Genomic DNA, 21,787 nt, shown 5'->3' on the forward strand with positions numbered 1-21,787 from the left:
CCTTACCCAACTACAGCACCCAGGTGCCCCAATCGCCACTTCTTTTTAAAGTGGGGGAGAGCACCTGATCGACCAGAATGAAATATTGAGAAATTTGAATTAATGACTATAAAAGGACTGAAAAAGACAACTAAAAAAGTTACTAATAAAATTTCTGTATTTCTTCAAGAACATTCTTAAACTGATGCCAAGATTCATCAAATGCAGAAATCAAAGACTCAGCTTATTTATTTAATTCAACTTGAACGTTTTATGGACAGAGTAAAGCCCAGAAGGGGACAATGTCTGCTTAAAGACATATAACCAACTATTGGCAGAGCCCAGACTTGAACCTCGATCCCACAGTTCCTTATATCCTGTCCCAAGTTTATTCTACACATCCTGACAGGTTTAGGAGTTTTTTGTTGGTTTTATTTTAAGATTTGAGAGAAAGAGGGAGAGCAAATCTCAAGCCGACTCCATGCTGAGCATGACGTGGGGCTCAATCCCAAACCCTGGGATCATGACTTGAGCAGAAACCACGAGTCAGACGCTCAACCAACTGAACCACCCCAGTGCCACAATAGATTTTTCTTTTAAAAGTTTTCAAATTATTCCAAATAGGAGAAAGTTCAAATCCCTTGGCCTACTCTTCAAGGGTCTCAGAATCTGGACTAACTTCTCTCTCAGAATCTCTCTATTCTCCTCTATTTCAACCACACCAGCCTTTTCAAGTCCCCATTCATATCAGATCTTGGACATATACTTCCCTGTATTTCCCCTCCCTGTATTTCCATCTACACAAAACCAACCTTAGCTAACAGATACTTGTTCCTCCTCCAAACTCCTAACAGTCTGATATCCATTAGAACTACCCTTTATTGATAAGCATGATATATAGAACGAATCAGGATATATTCTTCTCAGCCTCTATGATACTGCTTTCCACTACTTAATCCACATTAACTGTTTGGCTGATTTTCACTCTAGAGTGCTTCCTCCCATCTGGGACAAAGTGGTGCTAAAGAAGATTTTTAAAAAGGAAATGGATATACAGATATGTATACACACATGCACACATAGATATTATAGTTTCATGTAGTTCCTCTCTCCAGACAAAGACAGATTACAGGATATCAGAAGGATATTTTCAAGTATTACTATACTAGCCATTAGAACAAGTTTTTATTTTTAATTCTTCTTTTTTCAAGATTTTATCTTTTTTTTTTTTTAATTTTTATTTATTTATTTGTGATAGTCACACAGAGAGAGAGAGAGGCAGAGACACAGGCAGGAGAAGCAGGCTCCATGCACCGGGAGCCCGACGTGGGATTCGATCCCGGGTCTCCAGGATCGCGCCCTGGGCCAAAGGCAGGCGCCAAACCGCTGCGCCACCCAGGGATCCCAAGATTTTATCCTTAAGTGGGACACGTGGGTGGCTGAGGTTGAGCGTCTGCCTTTGGCTCAGGTCGTGATCCCGGGGTCTGGGGATCAAGCAGGGAGTCTGCTTCTCCCTCTGCCTGTGTCTCTCTCCCTCTCTCTGTGTCTCTCATGAGTAAATAAATAAAACCTTAAAAAAAAAATTATCTTTAATCTCTATACCCAATGGGGTTCCAACTTAGTTACTTGAGTCGCATGCTTCTCCAACTGGACCAGCCAGACACCCCCATTAAAACAAGTTTAACTTCTAGGGTCACCTGACTGGCTCAGTACAGCATGTGACTCTTGAACCCGGGGTCATGAATTCAAGCCCTCAATTTAAAAAAATAAAGAATTCTAGGGGCACCTGGGTGGCTCAGTGGTTGAGCGTCTACCTTAGGCTCAGGTCATGATCCTGGGGTTCTGGGAGTCCCAAATCAGGCTCCCCACAGGGAGCCTACTTCTGTGTCTGCCTATGTCTCTGCCTCTCTCTGTGTGTCTCTCTCATGAATAAATAAATAAAACCTTTAAAAATAAATATATAAAACATTTAAATTCTACAATTAAGAGACAGTCAATAGGTTAAAAACAAAAAGCCTTATAATAAAGCTGCCCTGAAGGACAATAAATACTTTCAGTTTTACTGGGGAAAGAATGTAAAGATTTTCCTTTTGAGTCAGGTATATTTCTGTAATGTAAAGAATGCACTTTAAACATTAACATGCCAGGAAGTGAGTATTGCTATTAATTTGCCATTCAAGACACAGAATTAGGACTCAGCTACATAATTAAGAGAATATTTGACAGCTTACCTAGCACACTGAGATGTTTTGTTAAGAGTTGTTCTCTTAAAAAAAAATTAAAAAATAAATAAATAAATAAATAAAGAGTTGTTCTCTTTTTCAGGTTCTATCTCACCCCACTCTACAGTGAGTATCAGAAGTATTACCAATATTTTTTTATATTACCAATAATTTTTAAACAGACTCCCAGCGATTACAAGATACTACAGTGCCAGAAGCCCTCCTATACGCAAGTTTCATTAACAATTTAAAGACGTTACCAACTGTCAATCCTCACTACTCCTATTCCAACCGTGACCTCCATCTCACCAGGTACCAAAAAATGACTACCTTCAACTCTACAACCAGCTAATCTGGAAAGGCACCTCCAGACACTGCCCTAGCTATTCCCACCCGTTTCAGAACGGGAAACAGTGATGCAAGAAATCATGCAAGGGGCACCCATCAAGAAATCATGGCTCAAGGGGTAGAGCATGTGACTCTTGATCTCGGGGTTGGGAGGTCAAGCCCCACTCTGGGGGTAGACTTTACATTAATTAGTAGATTAATGAAAAAAAAAAACCTGCCAAATCGTTTCAAAAAAGAAAGCAACATGCCAACTAACACAAAGAAGAGCATACAGAATTTAAGATGCACTATCCTCGTGGCCCTCTTTAGGCAAATTTTGAATACCTTACAATTTCTATTACACTAAAGATCTTGTGCTACAAAGTGAGGAAGATGCGAAATACCCATTAAAAAAGAGATACCTCAGAGAGTTTACAATCCAGCAGAGAAACCGACAACATGAATCCATAAGATATCTCACATCAACTGAAAGTGATCAAAGGAGCTAGAGCCCAGAGTTACAGAAAGCAGACAACCTTAAGATCCTTAGAGAAACTACTTTCTCTAGAAGCCTATATTTTTCAAAGCACAATATTTGTTTTGCAGGGTGGGGTTTTTGTTTTTTTGTCTAATCAAATATCTAATAATATCAATGAACTGTAAAATCAGTTACATGCTCACTGTATTTTCAGTATTTCAACTCTGTATCGTAAACACGACTGGGAAACAATTTCAGAGATGATAAAATCAAATAAAATTTCCCTTCCACTTCTTTTAGAAAAATTTCAAGTGAAGTCTTATAAAATTTACAAATTAAATAGGATTCAAAGTTTTAATAGCATCTTAAGTCAAAATGAAAGAGACAAAGGCAGAAATTCTAATTAAAAATACTAGAATGATCTCACTTAAGATTTTCCAAAAATTTGCCATATATTGATTAAATACAGATATAAATACCTGGCATTGCATCTCCTCAGTTCTGATTTTCAATCCAGCGGTAGAACTCTCAGTTTCTCCATTTACCATGCCTGGCTCCACTGCCAATAAATCTAGAGTTCTCATTGTGTGGACATAAAGATCCTTGTTTAATTTAAGTGCTGCCTCCAGTACCAAAATAGAATCAGAAGCTTGCTCTTTTAGCTACAAAAATTCAATCAAAAAATTATTAAAATACAGAAACTACAGAAAATTAACCAAAATATATTTACAGGATATTTCGTAGCTTGTCCTAAGCTATCAAAAAAATTTTTTAACACAGCAGGAGTGCAAGTAATGTGCCGAGATAGTTATCTTAAATTAAAAAAAAAAAAAAAAAAAGTTCCTATTGTGAAAATTAGAAATACAAAGTGAAAAAGATACTTTAACAGAAAATTTAAAGAAAAATGCTTTAAAGATTTGCTTCCACTGACTTACTCAAGAAATGTTTGTATGCTTCAATGTATCAGCCATTTTAGTAGGCACTCATAACAAAAATAAAATAATGCAGGTTTTTTTTTCTTCCACATTCAAAATACTATGGCACATTAAGTTTATACAGACACAGAACACAGAACAGTCTTATCTTCCCTCTCCTTTCCTAGCTCCTGGACTTTACATAGTATCTCTGGCACTGTAGGTGTTAAAGAATTACAGAGATCATTTTCAAATTATGGAAACGCCCATGTTTCTTTTATATTAACTAGATTTAAAAAAAAGCTAATAGTTTTCTGATTGCAGAAATAATTTTAAAATATAAGTAACGTGTTTATTGTAGAATTTTGGGAAAAAGATATCACCTGAGTGATTTCTCTTACCTGCTCAAGTATCACAAAAATTTGAGAACAGAATTGGTGGCAAAGCACCACCATTAATGCTGAAAAGCTGTACAACTTACAATTATTACCAAACTATGTTCTAAAAAGTAAAAACCTGTCATTGCCTGTAGACCTTGCCAACTCTCATATACCTAAGGTTATAAGAAGTATGTGAATATGCTCTGCACGTGCCCCAGAAATGTGTAAGTATAACTGATGCTGATACTCACTACTTTCAAAATGTTTTCTGTTAGCTCTTTCTCCTGTTGCATCTGATTCATACTGAAAAAGAAATGATTGAAAAGTATCAAATGTTACTCAAAAGACTGAAAATTCTAAACTTCAAAGCATTATTCTTGAAAGTGAGGTGGAATTTAAATTAAAATGTTCCTAATGCTATTTCTTTTCATGCTTAAAAAAACAAAAACAACTCGGTGCATGGGTGGCTCAGTCAGTTAAGCATTCAACTCTTGATTTCTGCTCAGCTCATGATCTCAAGGTCCTGGGATGGAGCCCCCAGTCAAGCTCCATGCTCAGGGTGGAGTCTTCTTGAAGATTCTGTCCCTCTGCCCCTCCCCCTACTTGCACACACTCTCTAAAATAATTCTTCCAAAAAACAAGACAAAAAACCCAAAACTCAATTATGATGCTTATTTAACCATTATTTTCCTATTTGCTTTGTGTTAAAAAATAATAATAATAATCCTCAATTTAAGACTAAAACACTGACAGCAAAAACTCATCTATATCAAGTTAGAAATTATAGTCTAAGGTGCTCTAAAACGATTTCCCTATATACAGAATACTTATTCGAATAATTTAATTACATAAGAAAATTTCATTACTTCGGAGCAGGTGAGCTAACACTTACTAAAGACAAAAGGCACAATTCACAAAGTGCTGGCTCCCCTCATCTTTCTATAGCTCTCTACTCTGGATATCCAGAGCCCTACCTGATTCTCTCACCCTTCCAAATCCTCCAAAGCTACCTGCCTGCAAGCCTTCTGCCCTCTGGGTTCTACTTTACACTTCTGTACCAGGGTTATTAAAACCTTGCAAGAAATTTTTTTTTAATTCTGATGAAAAAAGTACCAAGCAAGGGTCATATCTGCCAACTTACACACTTAACTGAGGAGGTCCAGGTTTTGCCTGTTTGACAGGAAAACTACTTTGAACAATTGTTCTAATTGCCCTGAAGAAAAAAACAGAAAAAGAAAATTTAATACATTATAAATATCACTTATTTTTCAAGTACTCCTTAGTATATTTGTATTATAAATTATCTAAGGTTTTAACTCACATAAAAACTTCATAAATCATCCACATTTTTATCAGAATGATCTTCTCAACTACGCAGTCACGAATTTTCTCCACCCTCAGACTAGTTTTTAAGATCCTCCAAGAGATCTCTAGGGTATAAGAGACCCTTAAAAACATAACCCTGAAAGCCAGAGGGCAACTCAAGAGGCTGCCCAACACATTTTAGATCTATGAAAAAATTTACCATCTGTTGTAGAGAAGTATAGCCATGGCAGTGGTTGGAGGTAAAGTAGCCAGATCCATGTCCACATGCTTTGTCCCAGGAGGAACTTTACTGATGCACAGCAATTCATTTAGTAGCATATTCAGTACTGGAACAGACAAACTTAAAAGAAAGAAGCAGAAAGTTCATATCTGCATAAGCAGCATAAAACACACAATTCAGTATTTTCACTAAAAATAATTACATTGTTAAAGGACTAAATCCACGGGACCATTTTATTAACCTGTCTCAACAACTTATATGAGGGATCCCTGGGTGGCGCAGCGGTTTGGCGCCTGCCTTTGGCCCAGGGCGTGATCCTGGAGACCCGGGATCGAATCCCACGTCGGGCTCCCGGTGCATGGAGTCTGCTTCTCCCTCTGCCTGTGTCTCTGCCTCTCTCTCCCTCTCTCTCTCTGTGTGTGTGTGACTATCATAAATAAATAAAAATTAAAAAAAAAAAAACTTCTATGAAAATACTCAAATTCAAAATATTTTTTTAAATCTCATTATGAGGGACGCCTGGGTGGCTCAGCAGTTGAGTGCCTGCCTTCGACTCAGGGCGTGATCCCAGGGTCCTGGGATCGAGTCCCACATCGGGCTCCCTGCGAGGAGCCTGCTTCTCCCTCTGCCTGTCTCTGTGTCTCTCATGAATAAATTTTTTTTAAAAATCTCATTATGAAAACAAATTATACACAAAAGTAGTCATAAACAATGAACCCCCAAGTGCCCATTATTTAGTTTCAACAATTAGCAACTGATGGCTCATCTGGTTTCATCTCTTTTCTCACCTACTTCCATTCTTCCCATACTATTGTGAAGCAAATTTTTAACATTAAATCGTTTCTTCCTTAAGTATTTCAGAACAGATCTCCAAAAAATTAACAGGAGTGCCTGGATGGCTTAGTTGGAAGAGCATGTGACTCTTGATCATGAATTTGAGTCCTACTTTGCATGCAGAAATTACTTAAATAAAACTTAAAAAATTAATATAGTCACAGGATTAATTTCGCATCTAAAAAGTTTTCAGTTGCTTATTAAATATCCCAGTGTTCAATTTCCAACTGTACCATATACATTACCCTTTCTTTGTACACATTACTATCTCTTGATATGCTCCCCCTCAGATTAAAGAATTCTTTCCTTTAATTCCAATGCTTAACGCTAAAAAAAAGTGTTTAAACACTACTAGAGAGAACATAAACTAGTACGACCCTCTTGGAATGCCATCCGGCAATATGCATCATGGGATTTAAAAATGTTTATACCACCTGAGTCAGCAATTTAATAATCTGTACTAAAGATATAACCAAAAATTCAGATAAAATTTAAGGCTGTGATTTACTAGAGTGAAAAACTGAAACAAACTAAATATCAATGGAAGAACAGTTAATAAATTATCCACATAAAAAAAAATTATCCACATGATGGAATTATCTCCAAAAAATAAAATGGGGAAATGTTCATTGTTATGTGGGGGAAAATGAAAAAGAAGGGGTGCCTGGGCAGCAGAGTCAGTTGGGCATCCAACTCTTGGTTTTGATCAGGTCATGATCTCAGGGTTGTGGGATTTGATTCAGCAGAGAGTCAACCTGAGATTCTCTCCCTCTCCTCTGTCTCTGTGCCCCACTCATTCTCTATAAATAAATAAATAAATCATAAATACACACACACACACAAACACACACGGAGAGGGGCGCCTGACTGGCTCAGTCAATAGAGCATCTGACTCTTGATCTCAGGGTCATGAGTTTGAGCCCTACATTGGGTGCAGAGAATACTTTAAAAAAAAAATAGAACCCCATGTGTCAGGATCCCTATTCAGCAAGAAGTAGGCTTCTCCCTCTCCCTCTGCTCCTCCTGCGCCCCACCCATACTCTCACTCTCAACTCACTCTCGCTCTCAAATAAAATCTTTTTTAAAAAACAGAAAAAAAAACAACAACAAACATTATATAAAAATGTTAGAAGTACTTGTCTATTATTTCCTTGTTTCTGAATTTTACTTTATCTTTAAATTGTGAGAAAAAGGGGGATGAAAGCAAGTCATTTACTCAGCATAGCCTTCATAGTACTTATTAACAAATAAGCACTAAGATATTTTAATAGTTTAGGAGATAGTGATTGATTTAGGATCAGTAAAAATAACTGAATTCTGGATGGCTCAATGGTTTGAGTGTCTGCCTTTGGGTCAGGTCGTGACCCCGGGGTCCTGGGATCAAGTCCCACATTAGGCTCCCTGCATAGAGCCTGCTTCTCCCTCTGCCTGTGTCTTTGCCTCTTTCTGTGTCTCTCACGAATAAATAAATTTCTTAAGAAACTTAAAAAAAAAACTGAATTATTTAACAGCAAATCATCTATACTATGTAACAACTATCATTAATTTTCATTCATTTTCTTCAGATACGTAAAAATAGACTAAAACATTTAAAACCGTTTATGTGTGGATTTTCCCTAGTTATCACATCAAGCAATGATAAACTACCTCATTATTAAGTTCATGTTTTATTTTTATTTTTTAAAGATTTTATTTACTTATTCATGAGAGACACAGAGAGAAAGGCAGAGACAGAGGGAGAGGAAGAAGCAGGCTCCATGCAGAGAGCCCGATGTGGGACTCGATGTGGGACTCAATCCCGGGTCTCCAGGATAATGCCCTGGGCTGAAGGCGGTGCTAAACCGATGAGCCACCAGAGCTGCCCAAGTTCATGTTTTAAAAGGCGATTTAAATGCACCTAACATTCGAAAACTTTACACCTTTTGAAAGCAGTTGCAATATTTTACCAAGAATATAGAGAAAAATAACTTGCACTTTAGGGCCTGATTACCATAAAGAGCATATATAGAAATAACCCAAAATATCTAAGTAGGGCTTCAAAAACATATTTCTTTTAAATATTATGTACCTTTTCTCTAGTATGTCTAAATCCCACTTCAAATGCGCAGCAACTTTAAGAGCAAGCAGTTTTAAAATACGATTTCTCTTGTTATCAGGTGGAGGTTGCACCTGGTTTTGCTCATTAACTGAAGGTTTGGAAGCCTGTTCCAAAAACTGAACGATAAGTTGAACTGGTGCAGGATCTAGGATTTAAAAGAAAATGAATTCTTAAGTTTAAGTTCTAATTGTGAAGATGCAAAAAGTTTCACTGTATTGGTTTTTGGCCGCAGAAAGAATCCCAAGAGCTCTGTAGTTATAGGGACTAAGGAATAGGATTTCTAAGAGGTATGTTTGGGATTGCAGGGAAGACCAGGAAGGGCGGGAAGGAGAATGGTGATCAGACTGGTGCAGAAGAAAATACATCACAACAAAGAATACAATGTCACGGTTTTCCAGGTCAGCAAATTAGAAGACAGACAGTTCTAGACGCCTGGGGGGCTCAGTGGTTGAGTGTCTGCCTTCAGCTCAGGGCATCACCCCAGGGTGAGTTCCACATCTGGCTCCCTGCATGGAGCCTGCTTCTCCCTCTACCTGTGTCTCTGCCTCTCATGAATAAAAAATAATAATAAAAATTAAAACTTTTCTCCAAAAAAAAAAAAAGAGAGAGAGAGAGAGAGAAGACAGGCCATCTATGGAACTGTTTTAACAATTAGTGCGACCTGCATCAAGTTACCTCTCTGCACCTGTTTCCATCATGCAAAATAGAGGACACCGCCATCTACCTGAGGTTATGACGACTGAATTAAATGAGATAAAACATGAGCAGCATTAAGCCTGCCCCCCCGGAAGGCACTCAGTAACTGTGTGAGAAATGATGAATTCAAAAAACTATGGAAGGATCCAGGGGATAAAAGCATGGCTGTGGCAGAGTGGTCTCCACCGCTTTGGGCTCAAGGAGACTGAACGAGCTACATCTTCAAGAACTTTGGGAGCAAAACCCTATGGAAGAAGCTTCTTTTTCACGCCCCTCCCTCCATCCAGAAGCGCCTGGAGGCCTCCTCCTTCCCTGGGATATCAGCCTTCCCTACTCTTCCAGCCGTTCTCACGTTAACTTACAGCCCAACCTCCCCGAAAACCACAACGTTCAAAGGACCTAAGATGATAACGAGTCCGCGTGGGGACCAGCCCCCCCACAGCAATTTCCCTCCCTCGGCAAAGCGGCCTCAGGCCGGAGTCCCGCAGGGGGTGTCCCAGCCCCTCTTCCCCCAACCCCGCGCTCCTCCCGGACCTCCTCCCGGACGCCAAGACCCCCAAGAGTCAAAGGGCCAAGGGGGGTCGGGGCTTTGCGGTGTCAGCCCTCCCCGCGCCCGGCTCCGGGATGCTGAAGGCTTAGCGACGGTCGGGGGTCGGGGGATCGGGGGGTTGGGGAGTCGGAGATCGGGGGGACCGGGGATCCGGGGGTCGAGGATCGGAGGTCGGGGATCGGGAGGGTCGGGGATGGGGGGGGTCTGGGATCGGGGGATCGGGAGGGTTGGGGATGGGGGATCCGGGAATCGAGAGGGTCGTGGATCGGGGGGATCGGGGAGTCGGGAATCCGGGGGTCGGGGGATCGGGAATCCGGGGGTCGGGGGATCGGGGATCGGGGGACCGGGGATGGGGGGGCCGGGGATCGGGGCGTCGGGGATCAGGGATGGGGGTGTCGGGGATGGGGGGATCGGGGGAGCCGGGGATCGGGGAGGCCGGGGATCGGGGGGTCGGGGATCAGGGGATCGGGAGTTCGGGGATCGGGGGGCCGGGGATCAGGGATGGGGGGGTCGGGGCGTCGGGCGGCTGGGGTTCGGGGGGGTCGGGGGATCGGGGGGCCGGCGATCAGGGATCCGGGGGTCGGGGGGGTCGGGGAGTCGGGTCGGGGGTCGGGGTGCCGTCGGGGGGTCAGGGGGTTGGGGACTGGGCGTGGGGGCCGGGGACGGGGTTCGGAGCCCGGGGGTCGGGGTCGGGGTTCGGGGGTCGGGTGTCGGGGTCGGGGTCTGGGTCCGGGTCGGAGCTCGGGAGTCGGAGCGGGTATCCGGGTCGGGATCCGGGTGTCGGGGTCGGGCCCCTCCCCCGCGGGCCGGCGCCGCGCCTACCCGGGCAGGGCTTGCGCAGGTGCTTCTCCAGCAGCGACTCCTCCAGCAGGAACTCGAACCAGCTGGTCTGCGGCGGCGTGCAGGGCCGGCTGGAGGTGGCCGCCTCCCGGTCCGCCGCCTCCGCGCTCATCCTGCCCCCGCCGCCGCTGCCCCCGCCGCCGCTGCCCGGCTCCAACCTGACCTCGCGCGCCTGCGCCTGCGCCTGCACCTGCGCCTCCGCCTCCGCCTCCGCCTCCGCCTCCCGCCTCGGAGCCGCCGCACCTCCCGGGCCGACGCCGCGCTCGCACGGTCCCGAGGCCCGCACAACCCAAAATGGCGGCGCGGCCCGGGCGCCTAAGGCCCGCCCCCCCGCGCCGCCGCCGCGCCTCCGGGCCAATCGTTGCCCGACTTGTCGAGAGGGGGCGGGGCCGAGCCCTAGGCCACGCCCCTCGCGGTTGCCATGGGAGACGCCCGCCGAGCCGCCGGGTCACAGGGAGATTCGGCCTCCGCGCGTGCAGAGGGCCCCGGGGTGCGCGGGGACGGCGGCGAGCACCCTAGTTTGAGCCGCGAGCCGGGCGTAGCTTGCCTTCGGTGCTCCCAGGTGCCCCGTCTCCATCTCCTAGGTTTCCTCCTAGGAAACCAGCGCCCCGACCCCCTTCCCGGAGGGATGCCGGAGGGACGGGCCACGGTGGGACCCAGCGGCTGCTACTTCTCAGGACCGGCTCTGGGGTGAGGGCCCTGGGGAGGGCGCGTGATGGGGTGAGCACCCGGTGCCACACTGAGTGTTGGCAGATTGAATTCAAATTTTAAAGATGTAACCAAAAAATAAAATAAAATAAAATGAAAAATAAATAAAAATGTAACCAAAAAAAAAAAAAGAAGAAGAAAAAAAGGACTAGCTCTCAATACTTAGCGCAGAATTCAGCCTCTTGATAGCCCAGCTAGAGATACGGTCAATCCCATCTTATATCTAACTCCACTCTGTAATGTTCTATGTATTTTAATTAACAATTAAAATCAGAGAAAGTGTATTCATAGGTCGTGCACATGCTCCAGGTAAAGAGTGCAGTCTCGTCTAGGTCAGGCCATTTAACTTACTCTCTGAAACTCAGTTTCCGTATTTGTGCCTAATCTTAGGGTTGATGGCAGGGCAGCCCGGTGGCCCAGTGGCTTAGCACCGCTTTCAGCCCAAGGCCTGATCCTAGAGACCCTGGATGGAGTCCCATGTTGGACTCCCTGCATGGGGCCTGCTTCTCCCTGTGTGTCTCATGAATAAGTAAATAAAATCTTTTTAAAAAGAGAGAGAGAATTCAAGAGCCCAGCAGCAGGCTCCATCCCAGGCCCAGGGGGGACCATGACCTGAACAGAAGCAGACACTTAACCTCCTGGACCACCCAGGTGCCCCTATCTGGGCTTTTCAAACAAGGCCTGGCATCTAGAAATATATCCATGTTTCCTGATCTTATATTATGCTTTTTTTTTTTTTTTTGCAAATTATTTTCAAATACACAACTCTAATTTTCTCCTGTCAACAAACTCATTATACATCTTTTAACCAATGAAGAAACTGAAGTTCCAGAGTTCTCATTTGCCCAACATTTCCCAATAAAGAAAGGGCTGAGGGCAGCCCAGATGGCTCAGCGGTTTAGCGCCGCCTTCAGCCCAGGGCATGATCCTGGAAACCCAGGATCCAGTCCCATGTGGGGCTCCCTGTGTGGAGCCTGCTTTAGCCTCTGCCTGTGTCTCTGCCTCTCTCTCTCTCTCTCTCTCTGCGTCTCTCATGAATAAATAAATAAAATATTTCAAAAAAAAAATAAAAGAAATAGTACTTTAAAAAAAAAAAGAAAGGGCTGAGCCACCGCTCTGATGTTCTTTCACCTGTACCTAGGCTGAGTCCAACATGGATAAGATCAATTGCTTATTAGTCTTTTCCAGAATGAAGAAGCAGAATTCATAAGTTTTAAGAAAAATTAATGGAAGTAACTCCTCCGTAAGCAAAAGTAAATCAAATGCTTCAGTGGCAATCACTGCCTTATTCTTCTCTTCCTGCCCAATCCTCTTTCTGGGCTCTGTGCTACCTCTCCTCTTTCATTTTAGGGTTCCCTGGGATCCTACTCCTTATCCTCTTCTCACTGTAAAAACCCTCTCTGGGTCACTCTCCCACAATTCCTGCAATTCTATCCTAGGCTCTAAAGAAATAATGTATTAGACTAATAAAACCATGAGAACTAAATTAATAAAATACAGGGAGATTAAACAGTTATTTTCATGGAAGATTTGGCATGTTTTACTCACCAGTTAGGCATAAAAAGATGAGGGGAGAAAGGACAGATCCTATGTTCCTGACCCTAGTAATAAGGGTAGATGACCTGTGTCCTGATCCTTTGCTAATATAATAGCTATGGGGGGGGGGGAGGTTGAAATTCATGTTGGAGGACACCTGGATGGCTCAGGGGTTGAGCATCTACCTTCGGCTCAGGACATGACCCCCGGGGTCCTGGGAACAAGTGCCGCATCGGGTTCCCCACAGGGAGCCTGCTTCTCCCTCTGCCTGTGTCTCTGCCTCTCTGTCTATGTGTCTCTCATGAATAAATAAATAAAATCTTAAAAAAAAAATAAAATAAATAAAAGAAATTCATGTTGGAAACTTTTGAATAGGCACCACCTGTCAGGTGTCAGAATGGAAATGTCCAGAGGGCACTGAGTTTTAGATGATTAATATATTTAAAAAAAAAAAAAACATAATATGGGACAGCCCGGGTGGCTCAGTGGTTTAGCGCCAACTTCAATCCAGGTCCTGATCCTGGAGGCCCAGGATCGAGTCCCACGTCGGGCTCCCTGCATGGAGCCTGCTTCTCCTTCTGCCTGGGTCTCTGCCTCTCTCTCTCTCTGTGTCTCATGAATAAATAAATAAAATCTTTTAAAAAAGAAAAGCCATAATACTAGCAAATGCTCACTTGTAAACTCGCTATGGGCACTGTTCTAAGCACTTTATACATTGTCTTAGTCCATTCAGGCTGCTATAAACAAAATTTCATAAGCTCAATAGCTTATAAACAACAGAAATGTATTTCTCACAGTTCTGGAGGCTCACAGTCAGGGTGCCAACATGGTTAAGTTCTAGTATCAGCCCTTCAGCCCTCTTCTGGGGTGCAGGCTGCCAACTTCTCATTGTATCCTCAACTGACAAAGCAGAAAGGGAGCAAGTTCTTTCCTAAGGGCATTAATCCCATCCAGGAGGTCTCCACCATTATGGACTCATCTAATCCTAATTATTTCCCAAAGGCCCTGCCTACTAATATACCATCAGATTAGGTGGTAAAGTTTCAACATTTCATCATATAAGGGAGAGGAGCACAAACATTCAGTCCATAACATGCCTATTATCTCATTCAAGCCCTGCAAGGTGGGTTTCACTATTATCTTTATTTTCAGGTGATAAAACAAGCACAGAGAAATGGTTAAAACTCTCCTAAAGTCACACAGCTATTAAGTGCCAGATACTAAGCATGAATTTAAGCAGCATGACTTCAGAGATTAAAATCTTACCCCACATACTATGTGCCTCTTTAATAAGAAAAGACCAAACCAAACCAAAGACAACATTCCAATAGAAAACTGGGCTGAGGTCAGGAAAATGTAAGCTACAAAAGAAGATATCTGAATCCAAGTCAAACACTGAATAAAATATTCAGGCTCATCAATAATCAATGAACAGAGTTTGATAAGTTAATCGACATGATTGCAAATTCCAACTAACCTTTTTTAAAAAGCACCACTTTCTTGACTTTTGGTGTAGTATCAAAGAAGAAAAATACCACAATTATCGGAAAAAAATTTAAAATACTCTTTTTTCTCTTAAGTAAGCTCCAGGCCTGGGATCCCTGGGTTTCTCAGCGGTTTAGAGCCTGCCTTTGGCCCAGGGCATGATCCTGGAGACCCGGGATCGAGTCCTGCATCGGGCTCCCTGGATGGAGCCTGCTTCTCCCTCTGCCTGTGTCTCTGCCTCTCTCTCTCTGTGTGTCTCTCATGAATAAATAAATTAAAAAAAAATAAATAAGCTCCAGGCCGAACACGGGTCTTGAATTTGTGACCCTGAGATCAAGAGTCACATGCTCTACCAACTAAGCCAAAAAAGCACCCCCAAATACTCCTCTTTAAGCTACGTATCTATGTGAAGCTGGATTTTCTTCATGTATTTTTACAAAAAAATATACAGTAATAGTTCAAAGACAGAAGCAGATATGAGAACCCACTGTCTTCTACTAGCCACTCTAGAGATCTGCAAAAATGTAAAACAAAGCCATCTTCTTACCAGATTTTTTAATGAAAATAAAGTTACTTTGCATAAAAATTATATCAACATATAATAGGCTTGCAATTTGCATTAGTTTTATTTATTATTTATTTTAATTCCAATTAGTTAATATACAGTGTTTCAGGTATTTCAGGTGTACAATTTAACGGATTTTTTTAAAAGATTTTATTTCTTTATTTGACAGAGAGCGGGAGTGCGGGAGCACATAAGCAGGGGGAGCAGCAGAGGGAGAAGGAGGCAGGGGGAAAGGGAGAACAGGCTCCCCACTGAGCAGGGAGCCCAACGCAGAACTGATCCCAGGACCCCTGGATCATGACCTGAGCCGATGGCAGACACTTAACAGACTGAGCCGCCTAGGTGCCCCAATAGATTTTTTATTATTTTTAAACGATTTTAGGATCCCCAGCTCCACTGGGCCACACCACCATTTTGGATTGTGTGGGTTTCCAGGATGTTCTAAGCCCAGCCTTGATCCCTGGCTCCCTGAGATCTTTAAAGGAATTAAATATTTTAACAGTATCTCAGTTTTAATTTTTAATATGGTAAATATCAATAAATATAACTCATAAATAAAGGCTGTTTATCACTTATGAACCGGGCACTGTGCCAAGTATTATACACAGATCGTCTCCGTTAAGCCACATAACAATAATTTCACAATTATAATTTCACAATAATTAGGTACCATTAGCAGTACTATGCCCATCTTATAGATGAGAAAACTGAGTCTCAGGGGAGTTAAGTGACCTGCCCAGTATCATACACCTAGTTAGTAGAAAATAGGGATTTGAGTCCCTGTTTTATCTGATCCCAGAGCCCAATCACTCCATCAAGAAGATATCTTGCTGTTGATTTTTTGTTTGCTTATTAAATAGACATAAACCTACAAAAAATGTTGCAAGAATCGTTTAAAGAACTCTTACAACCCCTTGACCCAGATGTCTCAATTGTTAATATTTTACTGCATTTCCTCCATCATCCTCTCTCCAATCCCTCTATGTCTCATCCTGCTTCTTTACACTCAGTAGAGTAACTCATCCTAGTTTGGCCAGGCCTTGCCCCGGTTTTAACAGTGAAAATCTTACATTCCAGCACCTCCCTACCCCCGTCCTGGGCAAACCCTGACATGAGGCCCGTTGCCTGTGCAACTGTACTTCCTCACTTTGCTTCCAGTTGCTTTGGTGCTGGGGGCTGACATCTCTCCTTCAGGAAGGAAGATGGAATGAGAACCTTGTAGTTAATTATTAATTAATCAAGTGGCCTGAAGGTGCCAGAGTGCTTAGCTTTAGAATAAGGGAAAAACCACAAATTAGGTGGTTCCAGGTTTAATAATATCATAAGAATAAGTGAAATTCTAACAAACATTTTTACAGTGGTGATATGTAATCACAGAACATCTTGCGAGGTTCATATACTGTATGTGCTCAATAACTATTCAAGTAGGACTCTCTGTCTTGTGCTCGCAACAGGCTGCTGTACCTGGTCTTATTTCCTCTTCCTTCCCGAGATCACGACCTGAGTGGAAACCAAGAGTCGGATACTCAACTGACCAAGCCAGGGATCCCTGGGTGGAGCAGCGGTTTGGCGCCTGCCTTTGGCCCAGGGTGTGATCCTGGAGACCTGGGATTGAATCCCATGTCGGGCTCCCGGTGCATGGAGCCTGCTTCTCCCTCTGCCTGTGTCTCTGCCTCTCTCTCTCATGAATAAATAAAATCTTAAAAAAAAAAACTGACTGAGCCACCCAGGTGCCCCAAGATATTATTAGGGTGTTATACACCCTAAAGATGAAGATGTTTTTCTCATCACCTGAGAACCACATCAGTAAAAATCTATTTTAATTCAGTTCATATGTTTAAGGTTTTTTGGTTTTTTTTAAACAAATGCACTACAATTCAATTACGAGTAAATGATTTAAAACCTTATTCAATAAGTATTTGTGGGGTGGGGTGCCTGGCTGCTTCAGTCCGTGGAGCATGGGACTTTTGATCTTGGGGTCATGAGTTCAAGCTCCAAGCTAGGCATAGAGCTTTCTTAAAATACTAGTAATAATAGGGATCCCTGGGTGCTCAGCGGTGGAGCGTCCGCCTTCGGCCCAGGGCGTGACCCCAGGGTCCCAGGATCGAGTCCCACGTCGTCGGTTCCCCACAGGGAGCCTGCATCTCCCTCTGCCTGTGTCTCTGCCTCTCTGTGTCTCTCATGAATAAATAAAATCTTAAAATAATAATCATAATAATAATAATAATAGAGGGAAGGGGACTATGTTAATGGTTACACTGCCATCTTGTGGCCTTTGGGGAGGGTCCGTATCTACCAGGTGTGCTGTGACCTTTGCCTGATACTTTCCAGTGTGGAAGGAAGACAGCATGAGGCTTGTCATTGGTTGTTGCCTACCCCTTACCTGAGCTATCCGGCTACATCTACTGAATCACATCTTCCTAGGGACTCCCAGAAGCAGATCTTTCAATAAAGATAATGAGTCCTACAGCCATGAAACATGACTTCCCGGGCGCCTGGCTGGCTCAGCCTGTAGACCATGCAGCTCCTCGGATCTCAGGGTCATGAGTTCGAGCCCCATGTTGGGTGTAGAGCTGACTTAAAAAAAATAAAAATAAATGCTTCCAAACTTAAAAAAAATGATTTCCTTACGCTTATATTTTACTTCTCTCGGGCTTTCCCTGGACTCCTTGACCAGGTAGGCGCCCTGTTACATGCTCCTGTAGCACTGAGCCTCAGCGTCCCGGCCCTCAACTCACCTCCTTGCAATCAGTTAGGAGCCTAACTTCCCTGCGAGACTCTAGGCTCTTAGGGGTGTGGTGGCGAGGAGCAGGGTAGGGTTGCACTGCGTGCCCAGTACAGTCCTCGGTGCGTGAGAGGTGCCCGTAAACACTTGCTAACTAAGTGAGTTGTTGTGTTGAGCAAATAGCACCTACGTTCCACACGCACCCAGGTGGGGATTCAAGCCTTTCCGTATGTCTCCTTCATCTGACCTACACCTTTACTAAATTGCTCTTAAAACATGATTCTCTGCTGCTGTAGGTTTTACAAGCACCAGTGAACCCAGAGCTCTGCTGAGGCAGCGTTCACGCCGGGCACTTGTCTTTGTTTCACTCCTACGTGGTTTCTAGCCGAGCGGGGGGTGCACGGAGACCCCAGCTCCCTCGGGAGGGCGCGGGTGGGTGCTGGAGCTGCGTCCCAGGGGCTTCCCGCCTTCACCTGGCCACCTGCACGCCGCCCCTCTACCACCCTGCCGCCGGCGACGGACCACCCTGCTCGGGGCCTGGGCCGCAGCTGCCTCCCTTCCAGCATCTCCAGGCGCCACGAGGGGGGCACAGCCCTCCCGCCGGGCTGGTGGCCAGGACAAGAAGCCGCGGGAGCTTGCATGTCGGTCTCTCGTTGGCTTACTTCCAGCTACTGTCCTCCTCCTTACCTGGGGCTTTAAGACCTTAAAATCCATCTGCATGCAGATGAGGCAACACTTCAAGCCCCACTTTTAGAACTGGACCTAGAACCGTACTGACGTCCTCAGCAGCCAGGACAACACTGTCCCCTTAACACACCAGCGGGGCCCCAAAGTCCATACTGAACTGTTTCCTCGTGTGGTTGAAGAATCCGGAGTCACCGAGGCCGACGCTCCGCCCTTGATGAGCCCCCGGCTTCATTGAGCGCTGTGCGGGAGCGGAACGCGCTAGGCTTCACCCAGAAGCAAATAGTGTGATTGCTCTGAATCGCCTGCTTTCGGGCCACACACACGTGCACACACACAGTCAGAGAACAGAGGTGTTTAAAGTGTGCTGTGCAGACCGGGGTCGTGCCCCTACCTGCTTGTTGCTGGCCTGCATGGAGCCAAGCCCTGCCCTCGACAGTGTGTGCTGAGCAGGGCTTACAGCAGTTGGCCCTTGTCCGGATGTCCAAGAGCATGGTCAGTGGCTGCATCTTCTAGAAGAGTCTCGGTGCCGGGGAGCGTGGCTGGGGAGTTCAGCGCATAGTGTGAGAAGCCAACCGGTTCTGAACAGCAGACCCACACCTCGGTCTGGGCTGCAAACTAAAGCACACACATAGGGCAGGGGGATGGGGTCGCTGGGTGACGGGCACTGAGGAGGGCAAATGATGGGATGAGCACTGGGGGTGATGCTGTGTGTTGGCAAATTGAATTCAAATTTAAAAAGTGTAAAAAAGGGATCCTGGGGGGCTCAGTGGTTTAGTGCTGCCTTCAGCCCAGGGTGTGATCCTGGAGTCCTGGGATCTAGTCCCACGTCGGGCTCCCTGCATGGAGACTGCTTCTCCCTCTGCCTGTGTCTCTGCCTCTCTGTCTCTCTGTGTCTCTCACGAATAAACAAATAAAATCTTAAAATAATAATAAAATTTTATTATTTTTAAAAATAATAAAATAATAATAAAATAAAAAGTCTAAAAATTAAATTAAAAAATTAAAATAGAGACACAGACTGGTCCTTCAGCGCAGATGGCTCGAGAACCACTATTCCAGAACCTACATAAAAGGTACTCTCAGACACACTGAACAAGCTTGAAGTTCACTGTACACGAAAAACGACAAAATCCACGAAGAAAGGACCTCTGTGAAAGGAAAGCAATTTAGTTTGTTGTTGCAGCAAAACCAGGACTGACACAATTCCCTCAGATACTTCTCTACGTGTTTTCTTTTTTCTTTTTTTCTCTACGTGTTTTTTCTTTTTCCTTTTCTTTTCTTTTTTAAAGTAATCTCTGCTTGTTCATATACTTTTTTTTTTTTTAAGATGTTACCTATTTATTCCTGAGAGACCCAGAGAGAGGCAGAGACACAGCAGAGGGAGAAGCAGGCCCTGCGGGGACCCATGCAGGCCTCGAGCCCTGACCCGGGGTCATATACTGCCAGAGCCACGTCGGCCGGGCCTGGAGGGGGAAGCAGGAGCTCGGGGAACCCACACCCACACTGGGCGCCCCACGGGCCCTCCGCGAGAGGACCGGGTGAGCAGGCTGGGGGGACCCCCACGGAGCTGCACACCCCGCAGGCAGCCTGTTGGAGGGGAGGAGCCAGCAGACGGCGCTGGGGACCTGGAGAGCCGGTGGCGGTGACCGCAAGGCAGCGGCAGGCCGTGGGGAGCCCCGCTCCCGGCCCTAAGCACTAGCTCGGCTGGTGACCTCCCCTTCTGGGACCCTGCTCTGTAATACCTTGACTGTTCAGGGGGACTGCTCCCAAGGGCTCCCGGGGGGGCCAGGGACAGTCAGCCCCCCAAGGCAGGCCGCCCACTGGCCGCTCAGCCACAGTGTGGCCTTCAAGGGACACGCCGAGAGGCTCGGAGCCTGATGCTAGCCGGTGGGGGGCACTGAGCCTGAAGATCCCCGGCCAGGGGTTGGAGGCCGTCGTCTGCGGGCAGAAGCAGCGGGTCTATAGAGAAGAGGAAGGGCAGACAAGCCAAGAGAAGCAGAGGTAAGAAACCAAGTTCAGCTCCAATGAGACACAGTAGCTAAGTGCTTGAAGATTTTTTTTTTTTAATTTATTTACTCATGAGAGACCCAGAGAGAGGCAGAGACACGGGCAGAGGGAGAAGCAGGCTCCATGCAGGGAGCCCGATGCGGGACTTGATCCCACGACTCTGGGATCACAACCTGAGCCAAAGGCAGATGCTCAACCGCTGAGCCCCCAGACATCCCTTGAAGAATGTTTTAAAAAATGTTTATTTAAGTAATCTCTACACCCAACCTGGGGCTCAAACTCACAACCCCAAGATCAAGAGTCACCCGCTCTTTCAACTGAGCCAGGCAGGTGCCCCTTGAAGATCTCTTTAGTATCCATTTCAGGCCTATTGCTGGGCATGGAATCAGAGATCCTAAGCAGTGTTGTTCCTCTCCCGAGTTTCCTGTCCTCAGAAGCCTGCGGATTTCTGTCCACGACCATGACGGTTTCTGTTCTTCGTGATCCCCAACACTTTGGCATACCTCACTGTTGCCCACTCCCAGTATGGGAACCTGCATCACAAGGAGGCCTTGTCCCTGTGATATCTCAGTCACCCATTTCCACGTGGCAGTCATTGCACCATGTGGCATGTCCTGCTGCCCCTCTGAGCGACATGGCTCAGCCCACGGGACGGATGGCCTTGCCTCTGAGGACCGTGAAACGTTCCTTGCTTTCAACAGTCTACTTTCCCACTGAACACCAGGCTCATCTTATTGCCACCACATAATTATAGTTCCTAAATGATCATATATTGAACTTAATCAGATGGTATTAAGCAACGAAATTTCCTTAGAAATTCCAAGGACGACAGAGTGGCGTGCCTAACTCTTGACCAAGGGAAAAACTCCCAGTACAATTTACAGTTCCACCATAGGAAGGGAACGATGTACTTCCTTGCTGGTCACTGGACTTATCCGTGGCCAGGGATGATTTGCGGCTAATAATCTGCCTCTTAAAAGAAGTAGAGGGTGGTGCACCTGCCCAGCTCAGTCGGCTGGGCGTCTGACTCTTGATTTTTGGCTGGATTGGTGATCTTAGGTCATGGTCTCTCGGGGTCATGGGATCAAGCCCCGCATTGGGCTTCTCACTGGGTGTGGAACCTGCTTAGGATTCTCAATCTCTCCCTCTCCCCGTCCCCTGCTTGTGTGCATGTGCTCACTTAGGCTTGCTCTCTCTCTCTCTCAAAAAA

The 21,787-nt window shown here is 45.0% G+C and overlaps 1 protein-coding gene across 3 annotated transcripts in view; it reads right to left on the bottom strand.

Moving 5' to 3' along the window:
• INTS8 (integrator complex subunit 8) overlaps positions 1–11,009 on the bottom strand; it is a 50,271-nt gene extending 39,262 nt beyond the window's left edge. The window contains exons 1-6 of one of the 3 annotated variants that reach the window (XM_077876203.1): positions 10,847–11,009; positions 8,749–8,923; positions 5,826–5,966; positions 5,442–5,513; positions 4,552–4,603; positions 3,486–3,668 (exon numbers count right to left, since the gene is read on the bottom strand). In XM_077876203.1, coding sequence (XP_077732329.1) covers positions 3,486–3,668; positions 4,552–4,603; positions 5,442–5,513; positions 5,826–5,966; positions 8,749–8,923; positions 10,847–10,976 — 753 coding nt within the window. In that variant the 5' untranslated portion in view covers positions 10,977–11,009. The remainder of the gene's footprint in view (positions 1–3,485; positions 3,669–4,551; positions 4,604–5,441; positions 5,514–5,825; positions 5,967–8,748; positions 8,924–10,846) is intronic. The other 2 variants (XM_077876204.1, XM_077876201.1) reach the window with 2 other exon arrangements.
• Between the last annotated feature and the right edge of the window lie 10,778 nt (positions 11,010–21,787).

This window comes from Canis aureus, chromosome 28 (genome assembly GCF_053574225.1).
Source record: "Canis aureus isolate CA01 chromosome 28, VMU_Caureus_v.1.0, whole genome shotgun sequence".
NCBI classification, from domain to species: domain Eukaryota; kingdom Metazoa; phylum Chordata; class Mammalia; order Carnivora; family Canidae; genus Canis; species Canis aureus.